Source organism: Mus musculus, chromosome 11 (genome assembly GCF_000001635.26).
Source record: "Mus musculus strain C57BL/6J chromosome 11, GRCm38.p6 C57BL/6J".
NCBI lineage: Eukaryota > Metazoa > Chordata > Mammalia > Rodentia > Muridae > Mus > Mus musculus.
Genome location: NC_000077.6, coordinates 119,155,853 through 119,175,453, shown reverse-complemented (window position 1 = coordinate 119,175,453; position 19,601 = coordinate 119,155,853). Strand labels below are relative to the sequence as shown.

At 50.3% G+C, this 19,601-nt stretch overlaps 1 protein-coding gene across 10 annotated transcripts in view; it reads left to right on the top strand.

Annotated features, from left to right (window-relative positions):
* Positions 1–19,601, top strand: part of Tbc1d16 (TBC1 domain family, member 16) — an 85,461-nt gene that overhangs the window by 53,050 nt on the left and 12,810 nt on the right. For 2 of the 10 annotated variants that reach the window (XM_006532695.2, XM_030245741.1), the window contains exons 4-8: positions 60–107; positions 16,562–16,723; positions 17,567–17,714; positions 18,647–18,811; positions 19,286–19,434. In XM_006532695.2, coding sequence (XP_006532758.1) covers positions 60–107; positions 16,562–16,723; positions 17,567–17,714; positions 18,647–18,811; positions 19,286–19,434 — 672 coding nt within the window. Of the gene's footprint in view, positions 1–59; positions 108–16,561; positions 16,724–17,566; positions 17,715–18,643; positions 18,812–19,285; positions 19,435–19,601 lie in introns of all 10 variants that reach the window. The other 8 variants (XM_006532693.2, XM_030245740.1, NM_172443.3 and 5 more) reach the window with 5 other exon arrangements.

Sequence of the window (19,601 nt, the reverse complement as noted above, 5' to 3'; positions counted from 1 at the left end):
TTGAATGTTGGTTTTTTTCTTCTGCTGGGGACCCTCTGACTTTTGTCTCTCTTTTTCAGCAGACAGGCCATCAACTGTTGGGTTGGAACGCCAAAGGAAGGAATTAGGTAAAACTTCAGCCATCTCTCTGCCTCACTGGCTTAGCCTTGGAGGGGCGCTCTGTGGTCCAGCGGGTCCCCAGGGTGCTGTTGCATCTAGCCTCAGTCTCCGTTAGGCGTCCCTAAACTGGTGTTTCCATGGGATGGAAGTTTACGGCCATCAGGAAGGTCATGCGCGCGATGAGGCTGCTTGCTCTCGTTAGGGCTTCTATTGCTGTGATAAACACCATAGCCAGGAGCAGCCGGGAGCAGAAAGGGTTCTTCTGGCACCCACTTCCCCAGCACTGTCTGTCCCAGAGGCAGTCAGGACAGAAGTTCAAGGAAGGAACCTGGAGGTGGGAACTAAAGCCATGGAGGAACACTGATCGGCTCCCCATGGCAGGCTCGGTCCTGACTGGTTCCTTGTGGGGTGCTCGGTCCTGACTGGCTCCCCCTGGCACAGTCCTGACTGGCTCCCCGTGTTGGGCTCGGTCCCGACTGGGTCCCCGTGGCAGGCTCGGTCCCGACTGGCTCCCCGCGGCAGGCACGGTCCCGACTGGCTCCCCGTGGCAGGCTCGGTCCCAACTGGCTCCCCGTGGCAGGCTCGGTCCCGACTGGCTCCCGTGGCAGGCTCGGTCCCGACTGGCTCCCGTGGCAGGCTCGGTCCCGACTGGCTCCCCGTGGCAGGCTCGGGCCCGACTGGCTCCCTGTGGCATGCTCAGGTCTCAGTGAGCTGGGCCCTTCCACATCAGTCATTATTCAAGAAAATATCTCACGCAGACCAATCTGGTGGCCAATCATGAAGGCGTCCTCCCAAATAACTAGATTGGATCTGGCCAACACAAAACTAGCCAGGACACCGTTGCCTATCTCCGAGGAACTAAGCTGTCCACATTCCTCGTTGATGTCAGCCCACGTTCCCTGCCTCCTTTTGTCTTCCCATCTCTTCTTCCTACGTTTTGTTGGCTCCCTGCATGAAAACACCACCAAAGGACACAGAAGCACCTCCACCTCACAAGGCAGCTTAATGTGGGAGCCAGAGCTTCCGTTCCCCCACCTGAGAGTGGTCGCCCTGATGCAGGGGTGGGACAAGCCTGGGAAAGCTCTGTTCGATGAGCGCTGCTTCCTCTACAGAGAGTAAGGTCAGGGCTGAAGGCTGCTGGGGAGGACCGGCTGTGCGCCGACATTGCACACTGACCCTCCATGCTTTTGGCTGGCTATCACCTTGGGAAGGTTGTAAGAAGGCCATTTTGGGAACCAGCTAGTCACTGCCCCAGCTACTCTGAATCCCAGAAGTTCCTTCGGGTCTCCTCTCAGTCCCTGACAGTTCCATGCTAAACCTGTGGTCCTCAGAGAGTAGACTCGGTGTGGCTGGAACTGTCTGTGCCCAGTGTTGCCGTGAGGGCTCCTGGGTAGCTTGGTTTAGGGACACTGGGGACCTCGTGCCGAGAACAGTTAGTTATACATCAGGCAAAAAAGGGAAGCTTTTGTCTTCCATACTTCCTGATGGGCTCACACCCTCTCACCCCTCCCCTCCCAATGGACCCACTCTCTCCCCACACCCCCACCCCCATCAAGGTCCTTCCTTGATCCTTTGAAATCAGGGGCTGGAACTTCAGAGAACATTCCAGTTGCTTCCGCTCTCGCTCTTTTAAGCAACCCTTTTGTCTCACCCATCAGAGGCTCCTCACAGGGCTTAAAGAACACCTGGTTGGGTCAGGTGCCCTTTCATAGGCCATTTGGAAGATGGGTCTTCCAGAGAGGACATGGCTTGCCAGAAATTCCTGCAGCTCAGAGCTCGGTCACCAGGAGCTCAGCCATACAGCCCAGGTAGACTCCACCAAGAGAGAGCTCAGGTTCCTGGTGGGGGCAGCCAGTAGCTTTTCTCTCTCCTGCTGCGGCTGGGGAATGCACAGAGTTCCAGAGGCAGAACAACCCAGCTTCTTCTCCCATGAGCTAATCATTGCCCAAAACGTGAGTGCCTTGGATGGTGTCCCTAGTATGTGCAGGTTTCCCCATCCAGGCTGAACTGGGAATTAGATAGGAAGACAGCTTGAAAGGCCCATGGGAGAGAAGGTGGCCAGCCTTTCTCCCACTGCCTGGAGTGCTTCTGAAGATGTGCCATAAACCTATAGATGTGCCATAGGCCTATGTCCCCTTCCAGCCTGCACAAGCAGCAGCCTGTACCACCTGTGCCACAGACCCACGCCGCTCATGCCTACTGCTCCTGCGTGTGTGCTGTGCCTGACATATCCAGGCTAAGGCAGAAGGAAGATGGGGGTAGTGCTATGGGGCAGTAAAGAGAGGACCTCTAAAGCACCCCCCTTTTTAACCACAGTGAAATAAACTCAAACCCATGCTGCTATGAGCCAGCCTCACCTCTATCCCTAGAGCATTCTCACCTTCCCAAGCTGAAACTCAGCCCCATTGAGCAATCTCCTATCATCCCTGGCCCAGGCTCTGGCAGCCCCTGACTCTGCTTTCTCTCTTCAGGGTCTTCCCGTCAGTGGGATTGTGATGTGTACATACATGTGTATGTCCTGTGTGTAGTGTCGCGTGTAGTTATCATGGTGCCAGGGCTGGTCCTGTCAGCCGTGTGGTGCGGCCATGACACCCAGGCCTAAGAACTTTCTCCCTGTTAAGGCTGAGCAGTATTGATGTAGGTACAGAGCAGTCATTACTTCTATCTCTGTGAATAAACATCTGACAGAGTCTCTTAAGGGAAGAAGGGTGTGTTCGCAGGGACAGTCCATCACAGCCGGGGAGGCATGACAGCGCGGAGCGTGAGGCTGCCGCTCACACTGTGTTCTCAGGCAGGAAACAGACAGAGAGGAATGCGGGGTGGGGGTGGGGTGGGGAAGATGTAAGGTGTGCATTGTTGGTGTAAGCATGTCAAGTATGACTCTGGTGTCTCAGAACAGCAGCAGTTCCCCCTGGTCCAAGTCGGGATGTTGACTGTGTGTGGAAAATACTAACCACAGCTTTCTCCTTCCAGATGGCTAGCCTGAGGCTGCTCCCCTAACCTGTCCGCTGGTTTCTGCTCTATGTAAACTTGCTGAGTTTCCCAGCTGCCGATACTGCGTCTCTGTCAGACTGCACTGCCCCCCCCCCCCAATCCCAGCTTTCCTGTGACTTTACTGTGACAGTCTGTGACTGTCCTCATTTAATTTCCCGTCACCCCGAGGCCACCGCGCTGGTGCCCAGATCACCTTCTTTTTATTACTCTCAGATGTGGGATGGTGGACCTCATTGGTGATTGTCCTTAACTTGGTGGCGATTGTCTGGGAGTGCAGAGGGGCCTCCTACGAGAGACATAGGCTGCAGCTCTGTAGGCGAAGGCCTTCTCCATGCTCCTCCCCATAGAGGTTCCCGATGAGAGAGACAGTCCTTGATTCCAGTCTGTCTATTGACTGGTCATCTTGGAAAATGGGCGTGTACCACCATCTCAGGGTAGACCAGAGAGTAAATGTCTTTTGTAGGGAGGAATGTCCAGGAAGGGAAGCTCATTGGCTAAACCCTCAGGGCTTCTAGCTTCCTCATTAGCATGGAGAACTCTGTTCTGGCCTACATGACCACAGGTCACGTTTCCTTCTGTGGAAAGTGTGGCACGTAGGTGTTCCAGGCCAGGGATCTGGCAGGCAGCAGGGAGCCACCTGCCGTCTCAGGTGGGTGCCTGGGTACTGGGGACTCTGAATCTGCTCAACCTACCAAGTTTCCTGGCATGGCTCACCGTCGCACACTCAGGCGCCAGCCCTGGGATGGGGCTGCCCATGTCAAGGGTGAATCTTCCTTCTTTGCTTAAACCCCTATGAAAATTACCCACATGGGCACACCCAGAAGTGTGATCCTAACATTGACGGAGTTGACAGGGACAAACCACCCCACACTGTTCTCTGTGTGGTTGTTCATAGTGTGTGCCTGTGCTTGTGGACGTCAGAAGACGACAGGCAGAGGTTGGGTCTGTCTTTTTATTCTGTGGGGCACAGGCATCAAACTTACTAGGCTTGGAGACCAATGCCTTTACCCGTTCTCCAGCCCTACTCACTCTTCTGTCCATTTGCTTCCCCCCAGCGGACACTTGTCTGTGCCCACTTTCTGCCAACTGGCAGCCATAAGCACAGGCACACCTGCTGGCCCCAGCTCCAACCCCCATCCCCTCAAGTGACACTTTTCAGAGCGTTCTATCTGTAAAGTGTTGCTCTGCAAGCATGAGGAACTGAGTTTGGATCAGGCATAGTCATGTTCATCTGAACCCCAGCTGCGAGGAGGCTGAGACAGTTGCATCTCTGGAGTACCCTGGCCAGCTAGCCAGTCTAGCCAATTGAAAACTGTAGGTTCAGTGAGAAACTATCTCAAAAAATAAGTGGCAGAGTTATAGTGGAAGACAGACATGCGTGCCTATACCTATACAACACACACACACAGACACCACACAGATGCAGACACTATATACATGCTACACATACATACACACCACTATACAAACTACAGACATACTACACACACCACATGCATGTACTCCATACACAGTGTACATAGTTCACACACTACATACAAACATATACTATACACAAACACTACACACACTACATATACACATACATTTTACACACATGCACAGCATACAGACACGGACACTACACACACACTACACATGCATACACACTACACAAACTACAGACATACACTACACACACCACATAATATACTCCATACACACAGTACACATGCTCCACACATCACATACAAGCATATACTACACACAAACACTACACACTACATATACACAAACACTGCACACACCAAACACACGCATACTACATACATACACACACACACACACACACACACAACTTCGCAGGGCCCTTCTCTGCTGCACTCATTGACCCTCATGTGCCTTCCACACTCCTCAAAGCAGCCAGGGTTGCCCCTATACCTCCACCTCCAGGATACACCCTGTCCCATCCCCATCTATTGGATGTTCCACCTGACCACCCAACACCCTCCTATTCTCTGACCAGCTTCAGGTAGTCTTGTCTCTGGGGTGTGGCCTGTCTTCACTCCTTCCTTGGTGGTGCTGACCCATGCTGAGAGACAACCGACCCATCTACCTGCTGGGTCCATCTGATGAGGTACCTTCCCTGACACCTTTCAGTATCACAGGGGATGGAGGCCAGGATCCTAGGCAGGGATCCCCAAATCTGCAAATGCTTGAGGTTTTATATGCAGTGTCCATTGTTTGCCCAGAATCCAGTTGGACTCAGATTCTCATAAAATCCAAGTGCACTCTAGATTCTCACAGATGCTGAGAATACCTGCTGTGTGTGCTGTCTAAGGAGTCGGGACCAGAAAAGAACGTTTAGTGTACATTTGTACAAAAATATATTCTTTGTATGTTTAGGGAGAGGCTGGGGGATGAGGCCTGGTGTGAGCTGGGCACGTTTCTGCCACTGAGCTACATCCTAACCCTTTCCCAAATACTTTGAACTCCTGCTGAGTTGATTCTGAGGGTACAGCTCTGATAAAGACCAAGGCCAGGTAAAGACAACGTCTACAAACTGTGTGGAAAGATCCTTTGGCTGTCTAATCATAGAAATGCAGTTTAAGGGCATAGTTCCACACACTAGTATGGAACACCCATGGAGGTCAGAGGATGATGGTTGTCTCTCTGCCTTCTGCCTAGTTTGAGCCAGGTTCTCTGGTGATTCATCACTGAAGACATCAGGCTAGCTGACCCACAGACTTCCGGGTAGTCTCTTGAGTCTGGCCCAAGAAGCCCTGGGATTACAGACGTGTGTTGTGTCTGACTATGTGTGGGTTCTAGGGATTAAAACTGAGCTCAACTCTAGGCATTAAAAACAGCACTTTACCTATAGAAAGATTCCATGGTGGGCTAGAGAGATGGCTCAGCGGTTAGCACTGACTGCGCTTCCAGAGGTCCTGAGTTCAATTCCCAGTAACGACATGATGGCTCACAACCATCTGTAATGGGATTCAATGCACTCTTCTGGTGTGTCTGAAGACAGCTGCAGTGTATTCATATAAATAAAAAAATAAATCTTAAAAAAAAAGATTTCATAGCAACCTTTCATTCACTGGTCCTTCTTCATGGCTCTATTTTGTGAATTTTCAACCACAAAAAAAAAGAATTTATTTATAATTGCAAATATCAGTCAAGTAACAAAATATAGAAGGGCAATTTAATGTAAAAATTACTTGCCTTTCGAAGTCATTTCTATATGACAGCAGGAGGGGAGTTGAACTGACAACCCAAGTTTCTGTTCCCATGGAGGGCATGTCTCACAGTAGGGCATATCCCACAGTAGGCCAAATTAAAGGGACTGGTGCTTTTCCTCATGTCTTGATGTTCTCATGTGTTAATCCCCATGGGATTGTCAGCTCTCCCACCCCCAGGACCCCTTCTCACAAATGGCTGGTCCCAGGCCCCCCTGCCTCCTGCCACTCAACAACTCACCAGGGTTCAATGTGGCAACCTCACCCCCTATCAATAGGAAGCTGGCACATAGGCACCATGCCCATTGTCCTAGGTCAAAGGAGACTGCTGGAAGGTTTTATAGAAATTTTTTTTAAAAATTGTTTTTGAGGTTATCTTAGTTCAGGTAACTAAGGAGAGAGGGGTCCTATGACCTCTGTTGGAAGATAATCCCTATTGTATGAGAATACTCCCATGGCATACGGTGCATCCATGTAGTGTGAGAATACTCCTGTGACACACAGTGGGTGCATCCACGAAGCTGTGCAGTTCGCACCACCGTCTAACTCCAGAACTTGCAACCATCCCCAAGAGAAAGGGAAGCCCCACACTGGTCGCCGCATTCCTCGCCTCCACAGGGCACAGGACCCACAGGTCTGTTTTCTCTCTCTCGACTTGCTAGTCCACATGTTTCATGTAAATGGAGCCATCATGTGCTTCCCATGCCTGCCTGCCTGCCTGCCTGCCTTCTCTCTCTCTCTCTCTCTCTCTCTCTCTCTCTCTATCAAGGCTGCTAGGGCGCCTTTACCCAGCCATCGAGCTATTATCGGTAGATGCTGTGAGATGCGTTCTAATTCCTTTCTCTCCTGTGTGGGAGGCTGACTATCCCAATGGTGTTTATTGAAGCTGCTTCTTCCCTCTGCTGGATTATTGAGCGTTCTTTTTGGGACCCATCGACCGTCAACCCCAGGGCTCATGTCTGACGCTTGGCCCTGCTTCATTCATTTATTCATCTGTGTTTCCCTGTACACCGGGACAATGCCATCCCGATGACTGCCTTAGTAACTTCTCAGGTTTAGAAAGGTCCTGGTACCCTGTGTTCTTACGCCCAGACTCTTCCAAATCCTCTCGTGTTCCCATGTCCATTTTGGTATCAACCCATGGGTGTCTGTGCAAGGCAGCTGAGACTTGCTACAGTATTGCTTTGTTTCTGGATGGATTCTGGGTACCTCCATCACCCAGAATGGAGCCTTCCCCAGATTGTTGTAGACCATGCCTGGTCACACTTTGGCCTCCCCTTCCTGGTCCCCAGAACTGTGAAGATTAACTCTTGTGGTTTTGAGCCGGGTCTGCTGGCCATTTCTAACCATGACCCTAGGAAACATTGTGGAACCTTCGGGTGTCAGGCCAAGGGGCAGGGTTACTGGTGACCAAGGTGACAGACAGGAGGCCATTTCTCGGCTGAGTGTGCAGGATGATGTGGGGAGTGGTGGGCTCTGGGGTCTTCTTTCAGGACAGACGTGTCATTTGGGCAGGATCGGCTCCTCTCCTGAGTGGAGAGTCTCCTGAGCTATGTGGTCATTCATCCTGTATTGCCATTTACCTGTGACATTCTTGCTATCATTAGTCCATGAGCAGGGTTAGCAAAGCCTCACTCAGTCTGGTGGGCTGGAGAATGACAGCCATGGGGACAGCTAGTGTCTCTATACCCCTCCCCCTTCTTTTTTCTTCATCTGAGACAAGGTCTCCTGTAGCCCAGGCTGACCTTGAACTTGTTATGTAGCCAAGGATGACTCCTGATCCTCCTGCCTCCAGCTTCCCCAGTGCTGGGATAGACCGTTCCCTTTCCTTCTTTTCTGAATTACCATTTTACTTTCTAATATAAACGGAAATTCAGGATTCATGGAAGAACAAACAACAAAGATAAAAATGTAGCAGGTTGGCGTGGTGGTCTTGATAATCAAACTGATACACTACGCCTATCAGGAAATCTGAAAAAAAAAAAAAAAAGAAAAAAAGAACATGGTGAGAGCAAACTTTAATTGTGCCATCTAGAAATGTCCGTTATTATAACATCCATAGCATGAGTATATGGATTAAATCTGTAAGGTATGTTTTATATGATGTCATATTGACAGCACTGAACATCATGTTCTTCATTTGATGTATATACTATGAACCTTTTTTTCCTAGTTATTAAATACTTTTATGAAACATTTTATAGCAACTGAATGGAATGGGGTCCTATGACCTTACCAAGCCCGTCTGGTAGTGACACTGAGCTGGTATTGGTGTGTGTCTAAAGCCTCCACGGTGGCTCAGGGGTCAAGCTCTTGCCACTCTGGCACAGGACCCAAGTTTGGTTCCCAGCACCCATGTCAGACAGCTCACAACTGCCTGTGACTCCAGCTCCGGGGTAACTGATGCTCTTTTTGACCTCAGCAGGCAGTGGATTCACACACACACACACACACACACACACACACCCCTAATTAAAAATAAATTAAATCCGAGCTGGGGAGATGGTTTAATAGTTAAGACCCAGGTTTGATTCCCAGTACCTACAGGGCAACTCACAACCATCTTTAACTCCAGTTCCAGGAGATCCAATGCCTTCTTCTGGCCTCTGAGGGCTTCACCCGTACATATGATGCACAGGCATGCATGCAGGCAGAACACTCCTACATGCATACAGGCAGAACACTCCTATACAAAAAATAAAAGGTAACAATAAGTAAAGTTTTAAGAAATAAAAAAAAGAATCTATCCCAAAAGCTCCACTGGATAGTAACTGCTGTTCAGTAGTGCTTGCGTGTCCAACACATGCAGTTTGGCCAGTGTTGGCGAGTATGGTGCATCGCTGAGCAGCCTTACCACAGCTCAGACAGGAAGCGCTGTCTCTGCGTCTGGTACCCCTCCCGGTCCTGCCCTGCGTGACTCACCTGCACCCTAGCAACAGTGACACGGAGTGAGCCAGAGACACAAGCCACAAAAGGAAAGAAGACAGATCAGAATTCGAAATGTGTGTGTGTGTGTGTGTGTGTGTAAGTTGGTACATCAAACACAATGCAAAAACGAAACCCACAGAATGCACAATGGAAAATAAACTTAGAAATCACACATCTAGTTAAGAGATTGATATCCAGGATATATAGACTTTCTAAAGTCCCCAAATGAGACGTTTCCCCAAAGATACTCAAACAGGTAGCAAGCAGGAGGGCAGGTGTCACTGAGGAAAGCTACCCAAAGCTGCAGGGAGAGGACCCCAGGCTCTGCATGGCTGTGGTAAACCAGAGGAGACCATTACAAGGGTTGGTGGGAATGCAGAGAAAGCAGAACCTTGTGTCGTGTGGGTGGGGTGAACACAGCTCCCACTTCTGTGGGAGATGGGGGTGGGGGGCACTTCCTCAGAAAAACCTAAAAACAATGATTTAGAAATTCCTCTTCAGGGCTTGTAACCAAAAGGTCAGCTAGCAGAGATTCGAGGGGGTGCTCGTGTTAAAGAAGCATCAGGACACAGTGGACAGGCAGACAGACAGACAGACAGACAAATACGCTGAAGTCTGTCCACTTCGTGGAATGTCGCTCCTCCTTGGAGAGCCTTGGAGACCACGTGCTCAGTGAAACACTCCAGTCACAGAAGGGCGAGCGCTGCATCCGCCACCTGGATGAGGCCCTTGGGGCAGCCAAGTTCACGTACACAGAGCATAGGATGATGTTGCAGGGATCTAGACGGCAGGGAAGTGCCAAAGAATTTCATTGATATCACAGCACCTCTGTTGTATACAACCAGTGTTCCGGGGGAGGCAGAGAGTGGCTGCATGGTTCTGTGATTCACTCTGTACCGCTGAACACTACTCTCAAAGATGATTAAGCCAGGGGCCTGGAGGGGTGGCTTTTGTGATTAAGAGCACTGGCTGTTCTTGCAGAAAACCTGGGTTCAATTCCTGGCACCCATATAGCTGTTCACAGCTGGCTGTAACTCTTGTTCTAGGGGATCCAGTGCCCTTTCCTGACCTCTTTGGGAGGCAAGCATGCAGTGTGCAACTATACATGCAGGCAAAAGACATGTACACATAAAATTATATTTAAAAATCTAAAAAATGCTTAATTCAGGGAATTTGATATTTTGGGAAGTCAGGCCCATTTGTACAGACCTGTGGTCCTAGCTACTCAGGAGGCTGAGACAGGGGAATTGAAACTGCAAAATAGCCTATAAAACTCAGTAAGACTCTGCCCCAAGTAAAAAGTAAAAAGAGGGCTGGGGTATAGCTCCCTGTTAGAGCTTGCCTAAGAATGTGGATCCAGTCCCCAGTAAAACATTCTCACGAGTGCATGTACACACACACACACTGGACACACATACGCACATACACAGCACATATACACACTGCACACACCATACTCTGCACAAACCACACACACACTGCACACACACTATGCACATACCGCATATATACACACAGCACACACACTTCAGTTTCTGTCGTTTTGGGGTTAGTCATTTGGGTACATTTGTGTGCAGATGGCATCGAACAGTGAGTGTGCTCTGTTTCGATCTGGCTGTTTTTGCTCAGTGTAATTGCCTGTGTTGTGTTGCCTGTGTGTCTGTGGCCTAGCTCTTGTCACTGAATGCCTTTTGTGGCCTATGCACCACAATGTCAATCTTTTCGGTTGGGTTGTTCTGGGTCTTGGTTCTCAGGCTTAGAGCACTGTACACATGGGCCTAAGTAACAGTGTCTTCCCACACAGCACCGAGGAGCGCAGTGTCTGATTGTGCAAGCAGAGACTTGCCGCTTGCCCCAGGCTACCCTTGAATCACAGTCCTCCTGCCTCAGCCTCCCCAAGATCAGGATTACAAGCCTGTGCAGCCTCACCCGGCTGAGTCTGTATGTAAGAGTTTCTTATAAATATTCAAGACACGAGTTCAGCCGGACATATGTTTTGTGGGAATTTTCTCTCAGGCGGTGACTTCCTCTCTTTCTTTGTCTTTTTCCTTTGATGAGGATGCTTTGAAGAGGAGTTTTCTTCTTTTATTACCTTTGTGGTTCGTAGGGTGTATGCCAAACCCTGCCCGCCCTGTTGCAAGGTCTCAGATGCCAGAATAGCTTCGAGATTACTGATACTGATACAGGGGTTTTGGTTTTATATTGTGTTTTAAAATTACATTTATTCATTCATATGTTTGTGTGTTTGCTTGAGGCTGTACACGTAAGCCTCAGTGCATGTGTGGAGGTCAGAGGACAATCTGCAGAAGAAATAGGTTCTCTCTTCACCATGTGGGTTCTATGGATCCAACTCAATTTGTCAGGCTCAGTGGCGAGAGACTTTAGCTGCTGGGCCGTGTCATTAACTCAAAGGCGGCGGTGTCGGGGAGTTCCCCAGGATTACCGGTTTCACATTATGATCTATAATCTATCTTGAGTTAACTTTTGGGTGTGGCATGAAGGAGTTGACTTTAGTTTGTCTCGTGGAGATGTCCAGTGGATACATACTCATTGAGGACATAGACGTGCTGTGCCTTTGCGGGCTGACTGATTTCTCTCAGCAGCCCTATGTTTTCAGCCTGGAGGTCTTAACTGTGATCTCTATTCGCTGGTGCATGTGCGTGTTTGATGGCATGTGGGCATGCGTGTGTGCATGCATGTGGAGGTTGACACCTGGTGTCTTCCTTTATCAGGCTCCTCCTGGTCTCTCACAAACCCAGAACTCCTGCTTCGGCTTGGCTACCCAGCCAGCTTGCTCCAGGAATCCCTTCTCCACCCCCCAAGCACTGGGGTGATGTTGGGTTTTATTTGGGTTCTAGGGGTCCAAACTCTGGTTGCTCTGCTTCCACAGCAAGGCCTTATCCACTGAGCCGTCCCCCTCGGACATGGCTTCACTTCAGGCGTATTTAAATGTGCTCTTCCGTTTTCCAGTTGTGTCCGGATGGTTCAAGGATGCAAGGCGTTCTTCTCTATTAACCTCGCTCAGTTCACTCACTGGCTCGCAGAGTTGTTTTATAATTCCCCAGAGAGGCTTCATATAAACAGTCACATCCTCTGCTCGCGCTCTCCTCCCGTCTTTGTGGTCCCCCTTCCTCTTCCTGTCTTGTGCGGAGGTGAGGGTGAGCGCTGGAGGATGCAGGATAGCAGCGGAAGCCAGTGCCGTTGTTACCTAGCTCCTGGTTTGTTTTAATATAGTTTTAGTTGTTTACTTTTTAACATTTATTTATTTTATGTGTGTGGTTGTTTTGCCAACACGTTTGTCTGTGCTGGTGCCTCAGAGGTCAGAAGATGTTGGATCCCATGGAACTGGAGTTACAAATGGTTGTGAGCCATGATATAGGTGCTGGGACCCAAACTGCAGTCCTGTGCAAGAGCAGCCAGTGTTAACCACTCAGCCGTCTCTCTTGTCCCAAGCTCCTGTTTTTGACGGAAACAATTCTATCCTTCTCCGCTAAGTCCGAGAGTAGAGTGTAGTGTGTGCAGTGTCCTTCCTTTTATGAGATCGGTCTCTTCTATTCCTAGTCTGCGGATTTTGTCAATTTTGCCAATAGGATGTCCTGTATCTATTCATGCATGTGATACTGCGACTATTGTCCTTGAATTAATTGCTAGAAAGGAAGTAAAATGGTTAAAACACAAAGATATGTTAAGCCTTTTGCATTTTATTTCTAGATTGACATTTAGAGAAATCAGGCCAGTCTGCTGCACTCTTCTAAGTTGTTCCAAGATGTTCCTGAGAGCCCTGGAATAATAATAATTCATTATTATTATTATTATTATTATTATTATTATTATTATTTTATGCCCGTTTGGTTTGTTCTTGAGACAGAGTCTCAGGTGCTCTGACCTGGCCTCAAGGATGACTTTAGCCAATCCCTCTCAAGTTCTGGAATTACAGGCATATGTCACTCCTCTTAGTTTAGATTTTAAATATTTATTTTTTACTCTTAGCTATGCATTTCTCTCTATGAGTACAGGTGTTCTCAGAGGCCAGAAGAGGATGCCAGATGGTGCCCTGAAACTGGAGTTACAGGGAGTGGCAGGGAGTTGTGAGTGGCCTGATGTGGGTGTTGGGAACTGAACTTGGATCTGCTCTAAGAACAGGATTCACGCTGGGCATGGTGGTGCAGGCCTTTAATCCCAGCTCTCCGGAGGCAGAGGCAGGGGGATTTCTGAGATTGAGGCCAGCCTGGTCTACAAAGTGAGTTCCAGGACAGCCAGGGCTACACAGAGAAACCCTGTCTCGAAAAACCAAAAAAAAAAAAAAAAAAGAACAGAATTCACACTTAACTGTGAGTCATCTCTGTGGCCTCAGCTAAGATTTTGTAATCTTTGAATTACCACTAATTTAATTCCTACTTTCAGAACAGTCTCTTTCATATTTGAATTCATTTTATTACTCTAGATATGAGTAAATATAGTTAAAAAACTATTTAAAAATAGTAAAAAATAGTTTTTGTGTACTCTCCAGCAAATTCTTTTCTTTTTGATACTCTGCTGTGTAGAATTCCTTTCTATAATTTATGTGCATTTTTATATATTAACAGTATTAATCTTTAGCATTTGCAATATGTGACCAGTTTGTTCCTTGTTTTTTTATTATCATTATTAACATACATTTATTTGGTTTATTTGTTTTGAGTAAGCATCTTATGTAGGCCAGGTTAGCCTCCAGCTCCCTGTGCCGATCACCCTTGCTGACTTTAGGCTCCTCTCTCCTTCCTCCGTTTCCAGAGCACAGCCTTATGGGCTTGCACCACAACACCTGGCTTGATAGGCTTTTAGCTTGATGGTCTCAGGTTCATTGAAGAGATTTCTCATGTGCCCTTGGCGCCATGGGGACTCGGACACCCCAGCATCAGCATCAGCCATGAGGTCTCGGATGGACCACACTGATGGAAGTCCACAGTCTGCACAAGGCGTTCTCTTGCTGTTGGGTGCTCTCTGGTTTCATACAGAGGGTCCCGTTGTCCCGTGCTCCACAGTGTGTGTCTCCTTTTCGCCAGCTCCTGGTAAACACTGATATTTTAACTGTCTGCATAACTCTCCTTTTCCTGAATGTCGCCATGTTGACACCAGGGCAGGAAGCCTGCCCACATAAGCATTGTTTTCCAGAAATGTCTTACCTCCCGACACTCCCAACTCCCAGGGACCAGCAGTGGCCTCTGCTTGTGGCCTGGCTCAGTTGCCTGCTCAGTGGGGTTCTGGGAGTTTGGAGCGTGGTGTTGTAGCATGGTATAGCGACGCCGTAGCAATTAATGGGGAGCGGCCAAGGGCAGACCCAGACACTTTGCACATAGCTTATCGATAGCTTGCGGGAAGCGGTAGGCAGCAGCTCTTGGCAGACTCTCACCTAGACTGTGCCTGAGGACTTTACAGTGTACAGAAAGAAACAGGATCCACTCAGGAAGACCTGGGCGCATCCTGGACCTAAGGGAGGACCCTGCTGGGATGACTCTCTGACACAGGAGAGCCACATCACACACTGGGCAGGCATTCTGGGTACCGTGAAGGGCTCTACCTTCTACTTGATGGCTGAGAGAGAAGGGACTAGACCCAGGTTTCCAAGGGAGCTGTTCACTGGGTGGTATACACTGGGGGCTTCTGCTCTGGCAGAGAGCGGCTACTGACTGTGCTGAGCCAGCGCAAGGCGGGAAACTGACTCTCGCCTTTGCTCAGACTATACCGCAGCTGTTGTCTGCAGAACACCACTGTGACAGCTCCAGGATTTAACCAGTGATGCCCCAAACTTCATAATTAAATATTTTTGCAAAAGAAAATATGAATAATCGGTGATTTTTTTTTTAAAGTAAAATGACGAGAGCATAGCAAACTGCACACTCGGGTTCCAGGCATAGCTCCATTAGTTGCTAGCTGTGTGACCTTGGGGAAATTACATAGCCCTTCTGGGCCTTGGTTTCATTTTCTGAACAGTGGGGTAATCCCAGCCCTCATGTAATAAGATCATGTGCTATAAAAACACCTGCGGGCTGGGCACAGGGCTTGGTGGGTAAGTGCTTGGTGGGTTTGATCCCTAGCTTACATAAGAACACCTTGTGTTCTTGTAGACTCCTAGCAGTGGGAGTTGGGGTATCTCCGACTCTTTTGCCTACTTTTGGGACCCCTTTTCTCCTACTGGGTTGGCCCCTCCTTGATATGAGGGCTCGTGCCTTGTCTTATCATGACTTGTTTTGCCGTGTTTGGTTGCGATTCCAGGAAGGCCTGCTCTTTTCTGAAAGGAAACAGAAGAGGAGTGGATCTGAGGGAGATGGGAGGGGCAGGGAAGGGAGTGAAGGTTTGGTCGGCTTGAAATGTATGAAAGAAGAATGGATAAACAAAGAAATAACAGGCCATTTAACACGTGGTTTCCTCAGTGTTGCAGGAAGCAGAGGCAGGAGGAACCCTGGGACCCGTGCTGGGCAGCCAGTCTTGCCCCTGTGCCGGGGCGGGTGGGCAGGCGGGCAGCCAGTCTGGCCAATCATCATTGACCTGTGCCAGGTGGACGGGCAGCCAGTCTGGCCAATCAGTGACCTACGCCAGGCGGGCAGGCAGCTAGTCTGGCCAATCAGTGAGCTCCAGGGACACTGAGGTATGGAGGAAGAGCCCCAGTGTTGACTCTGGCCTTTATACATGCTCTCCCCCACAGCACACGGGAAGTGGCCAAGCCCGCATCCACAAGTCATTACAGATGCTTATAGTTAATATTAGTTAAGTGAGTTATATTAGTTAGTTAATATTAGTAGCCCCTGTGTTTCCTTCAATAACCACTGTCTTTAAGAAACAGAAGAAATCTAAGCCCCCCCCCCCGGGAAGCCCCATCCTGTCCAAGCTCTGTCAGCTGCCCCAGGGACTTTACAGCTGCTAATTCCACACATATTCTGTTGCTACCTCCATTTTATAAATAAGACGTAAAGGCTCAGAGAGGCCTGGTAAGTCGCCTTAAGTCACTCAGGAGGAGACTTGAGCTCTGCTGTCCTGACAACCTGCTACCTGTATTAAGGTACCGCGGAGTCTGCTCATGAAAAAAACAACAACAACAACCAAACAAACAAACAAAAAAATGCTTTCCCATTCAACCCAGACTATCACTTTTCTCAAAGAGTGCTGGGATCTGCTCTCAGTGGCATCGTTCACTGACACCTGGGTCGCGGTTTCCGCGGGGCGTGTTCCATCGTGTCCTCCGTATTTAAGCCCAGGGTGTATGTTACGCGCCCCCTCCCCATCCTTTCCCTGGGATAGCATAGCACAGAAATATGAGATCCTCACACCACCTCCTCCTCCAGCTCCCCCTCCAGCTCCGATGCCAACCTGCGGTTCCCTGACAGCAATGGCCTCCTGCAGACGCCTCGCTGGGATGAGCCCCAGCGGGGATGTGCTCTGGAGCAGATCTGTGGTGTGTTCCGAGTGGACCTGGGCCACATGCGCTCCCTGCGGCTCTTCTTCAGGTAAGGAGCTGTCCTCTGCCTCCTGGAAGCATGCATGTGTGCCTGCATGTATGAATGTGTAGGCACAGATGTGGGGGGTGGGCACACGCAGCCATGTGCATTTCTAGTCTCATGTGCAGCAGAGGGCTGCAACTGGTCTAGCCAATGCTAGCAGTTTCCTCCCTGGCCCATAGTCGCCTGTGCTCTCCCACCGGAGCCCTCACAGCCCCCTGCTGTGGTGGGTGGCGAAGGGTAGGTGGCCTTCAGGAAAGAAAGCCCAGCAGGTGGGTGCTGAAGACTGCTGTGTTTCAGGGCTCCACAGATCATTTGCACAGCTGACATCCAGCACCTCCTCGATGGAGGTGGCTTTTCCTTCATAAACCCCAGTCGCAGCCACATCAGCCCAAGTCAGCACCCGCAAAAAGTACCTATAGGAACCCCAGACCCATATTCCAGCCTTCCCCTGAGGGTGCTGAGGTAACCGGTTGGGGTGACAGCCTTGAAGGAGATTTTGGGAAACCCTCTCCTGTGTCCTCTTATGATCCAGCCGTGAGATTAGAGGAAGCTTGAGAAACCCCTTGCGGGGTTGAGAGCTCCATCCAGCAAGCCGGCCCTAACACACTGCTCCAGGTCCTCAGGGCAGCTCAGGAATGGTGTGCCAGGGGTCCTCTGGATCCAGCTGCTTGGCTTCCTAGGTAGAGGGGGTACTGAGTTTTGTTGACTCTGCTCCCCACACAAGCAGCCAGACTCCCTTGGGACTCACTGTTTCCTGCCTGAGGTGGCTGACAGCGGGCTCTGATTAAACTCGGAAATCAAAACCTGTGTTAATGCGTTCACCCCTCCCCCCACCCCGTGGCCCTTCAGTGACGAGGCTTGCACGAGTGGCCAGCTGGTGGTGGCCAGCCGAGAGAGCCAATACAAGATTTTTCACTTTCACCACGGCGGCCTGGACAAGCTCTCCGAGGTGTTCCAGCAATGGAAATTCTGCACGGAGACACACCTCAGGGACCAGGTAGCCCAGCCGACGGTGGGGTGGGATGTGGTTGGTTACGGCGAGGGGATGGAAGCTCCTCTCTCAGGATGCCAACCCTGTGGGTCTGGGGCTGTCCCAGCACATCTTCTTGGGGGGGGGGGGTCAGGGGGGTCTGGCTCTGGGGATTCCCCTCTGAGGAGAATGGCATTTGGCTGTCTGTGGTTGAGGTGGTTGACCGTCAGTGTGCCTGACGGCTGAAGTCTGTGCCTAGGCCTTTCTGGAAGTCACTTTGAGCATTTGAAGGTTCATGTTTTCATAAGGCTTTCTGCCATATTTCGCTCAATCTGCATACAGAGGTAATAGGAGCCTCTTAATCACCTGTTTAAGATGCTGTATGTGCTTATTAGAACGGGGAGGGGGGCTGACTTTACAGCCCTACCCTCCCGTAGAGCCTCCCGCCGGCTCCTCTTATTACGATAGTGGCAAATGCCCCCCCTCACCCCCCCGCGCTGAGCAACCTTTGATTTTTGAATTAAATGTCAGCTGCAGTTTCGCCCTGGACTCATGACTGCGCATGGAGACAATCTGACAGTCTGGCTCCCTGCTCGCCCGAACAGCGGGCCTTTGTATGTGGCCGATCGAATGGAATCTATTGCAGGCTTTCCCTGGCAGAGGGACGTTGGGCTGTAAGGGGTATTAATTCTGGTTTTCTTTGCGGCTGGGGCAGGAAGGGGATGGGGGCAGCGGAGGCTGTGAGTTGCAAAGGGAGAGAGATTTTTAGGATGAAGGTATTTTCATTTTAATTGTGTCTAATTACACTTGCCATTTAGGAGTTGTGTGCACAGACAGCGCCTCCCCTCCTCCCAGAGGAGAGAGTGGCTTTGACATTCTGGGAACAGCGTCTCAGGCTTCTTTTGAAGCCCAGGCTCTGAGATCTGCTCTCCACCGGGTCCCTCCCACCCGTCCAGCAGGTCACGGATGAGAGGACATGTATGCAGTTCTCCATCCGAAGGCCCAAGCTGCCGTCCTCTGAAATCCACCCTGAGGAGAGCCTGTACCGGAGGCTGGACGTGTCTGCCTGGCTCAACCACCTGAATGACCTGGGCCAGGTGGAGGAGGAGTACAAGCTACGCCAGGTAGGGAGGGGGCACCTAGCCAGCCTCCACGGAGCCCTTTAGTCAAGCAGCAGGGCTGGAGGGTGGGTGGCCAGTCACCACCTCAGGAGGGCCGGTCCCTGGCGTCAAGTTCTGTCCGAAGCACCCAGGCAGCTTCATTGAAAAGACAATTGCAGAGTTTGGGGATCCCTTGTGGGCCCTGCGGACTCTTCAGTATTGAAACCCCCAGGATTAATCCATGACGTGAGAACGGCGTGTTGATCTCAGAGTGCCACCCCGGGGGGGCTTTGACATTGAAATGAGCCAGTTTGTATCCTGTATGGGAATGCCTCTCCAGCGCTTTCCCCTTGTAAACATGTGCAAATTGCCGGGGTCTGAATCGAGGCTCGCCAAAGGACCCACAACACCCTTCTCTGGGGATTTGGGGGTTCTTTGAGCTTCCCTGTTTTATACTCTCTCCCCCCAACCCCTCTCAATTTGTACTGCTTCCTCCAGGCCATTTTCTTTGGTGGCATTGATGTGTCGATCCGTGGGGAGGTCTGGCCTTTTCTGCTGCACTATTATAGCCACGAGTCCACGTCGGAGGAACGCGAGGCACTTCGGTCGCAGAAGCGAAAGGAATACGCAGCCATCCAGCAAAAGAGGTGCACTCGGGGCCCCGAAGTCCCTTCAGACCTCGGCGGGAAAGTGCAATTCACCGCTGACCTTGTATTCTATGAACCATAGTTTCTTAGAACCGTGAGTCTCCCAAGAGCCAACACCATTGGCAGGATAAGGGCAGTCACTACATGACACCCCCATCACCTTGGTC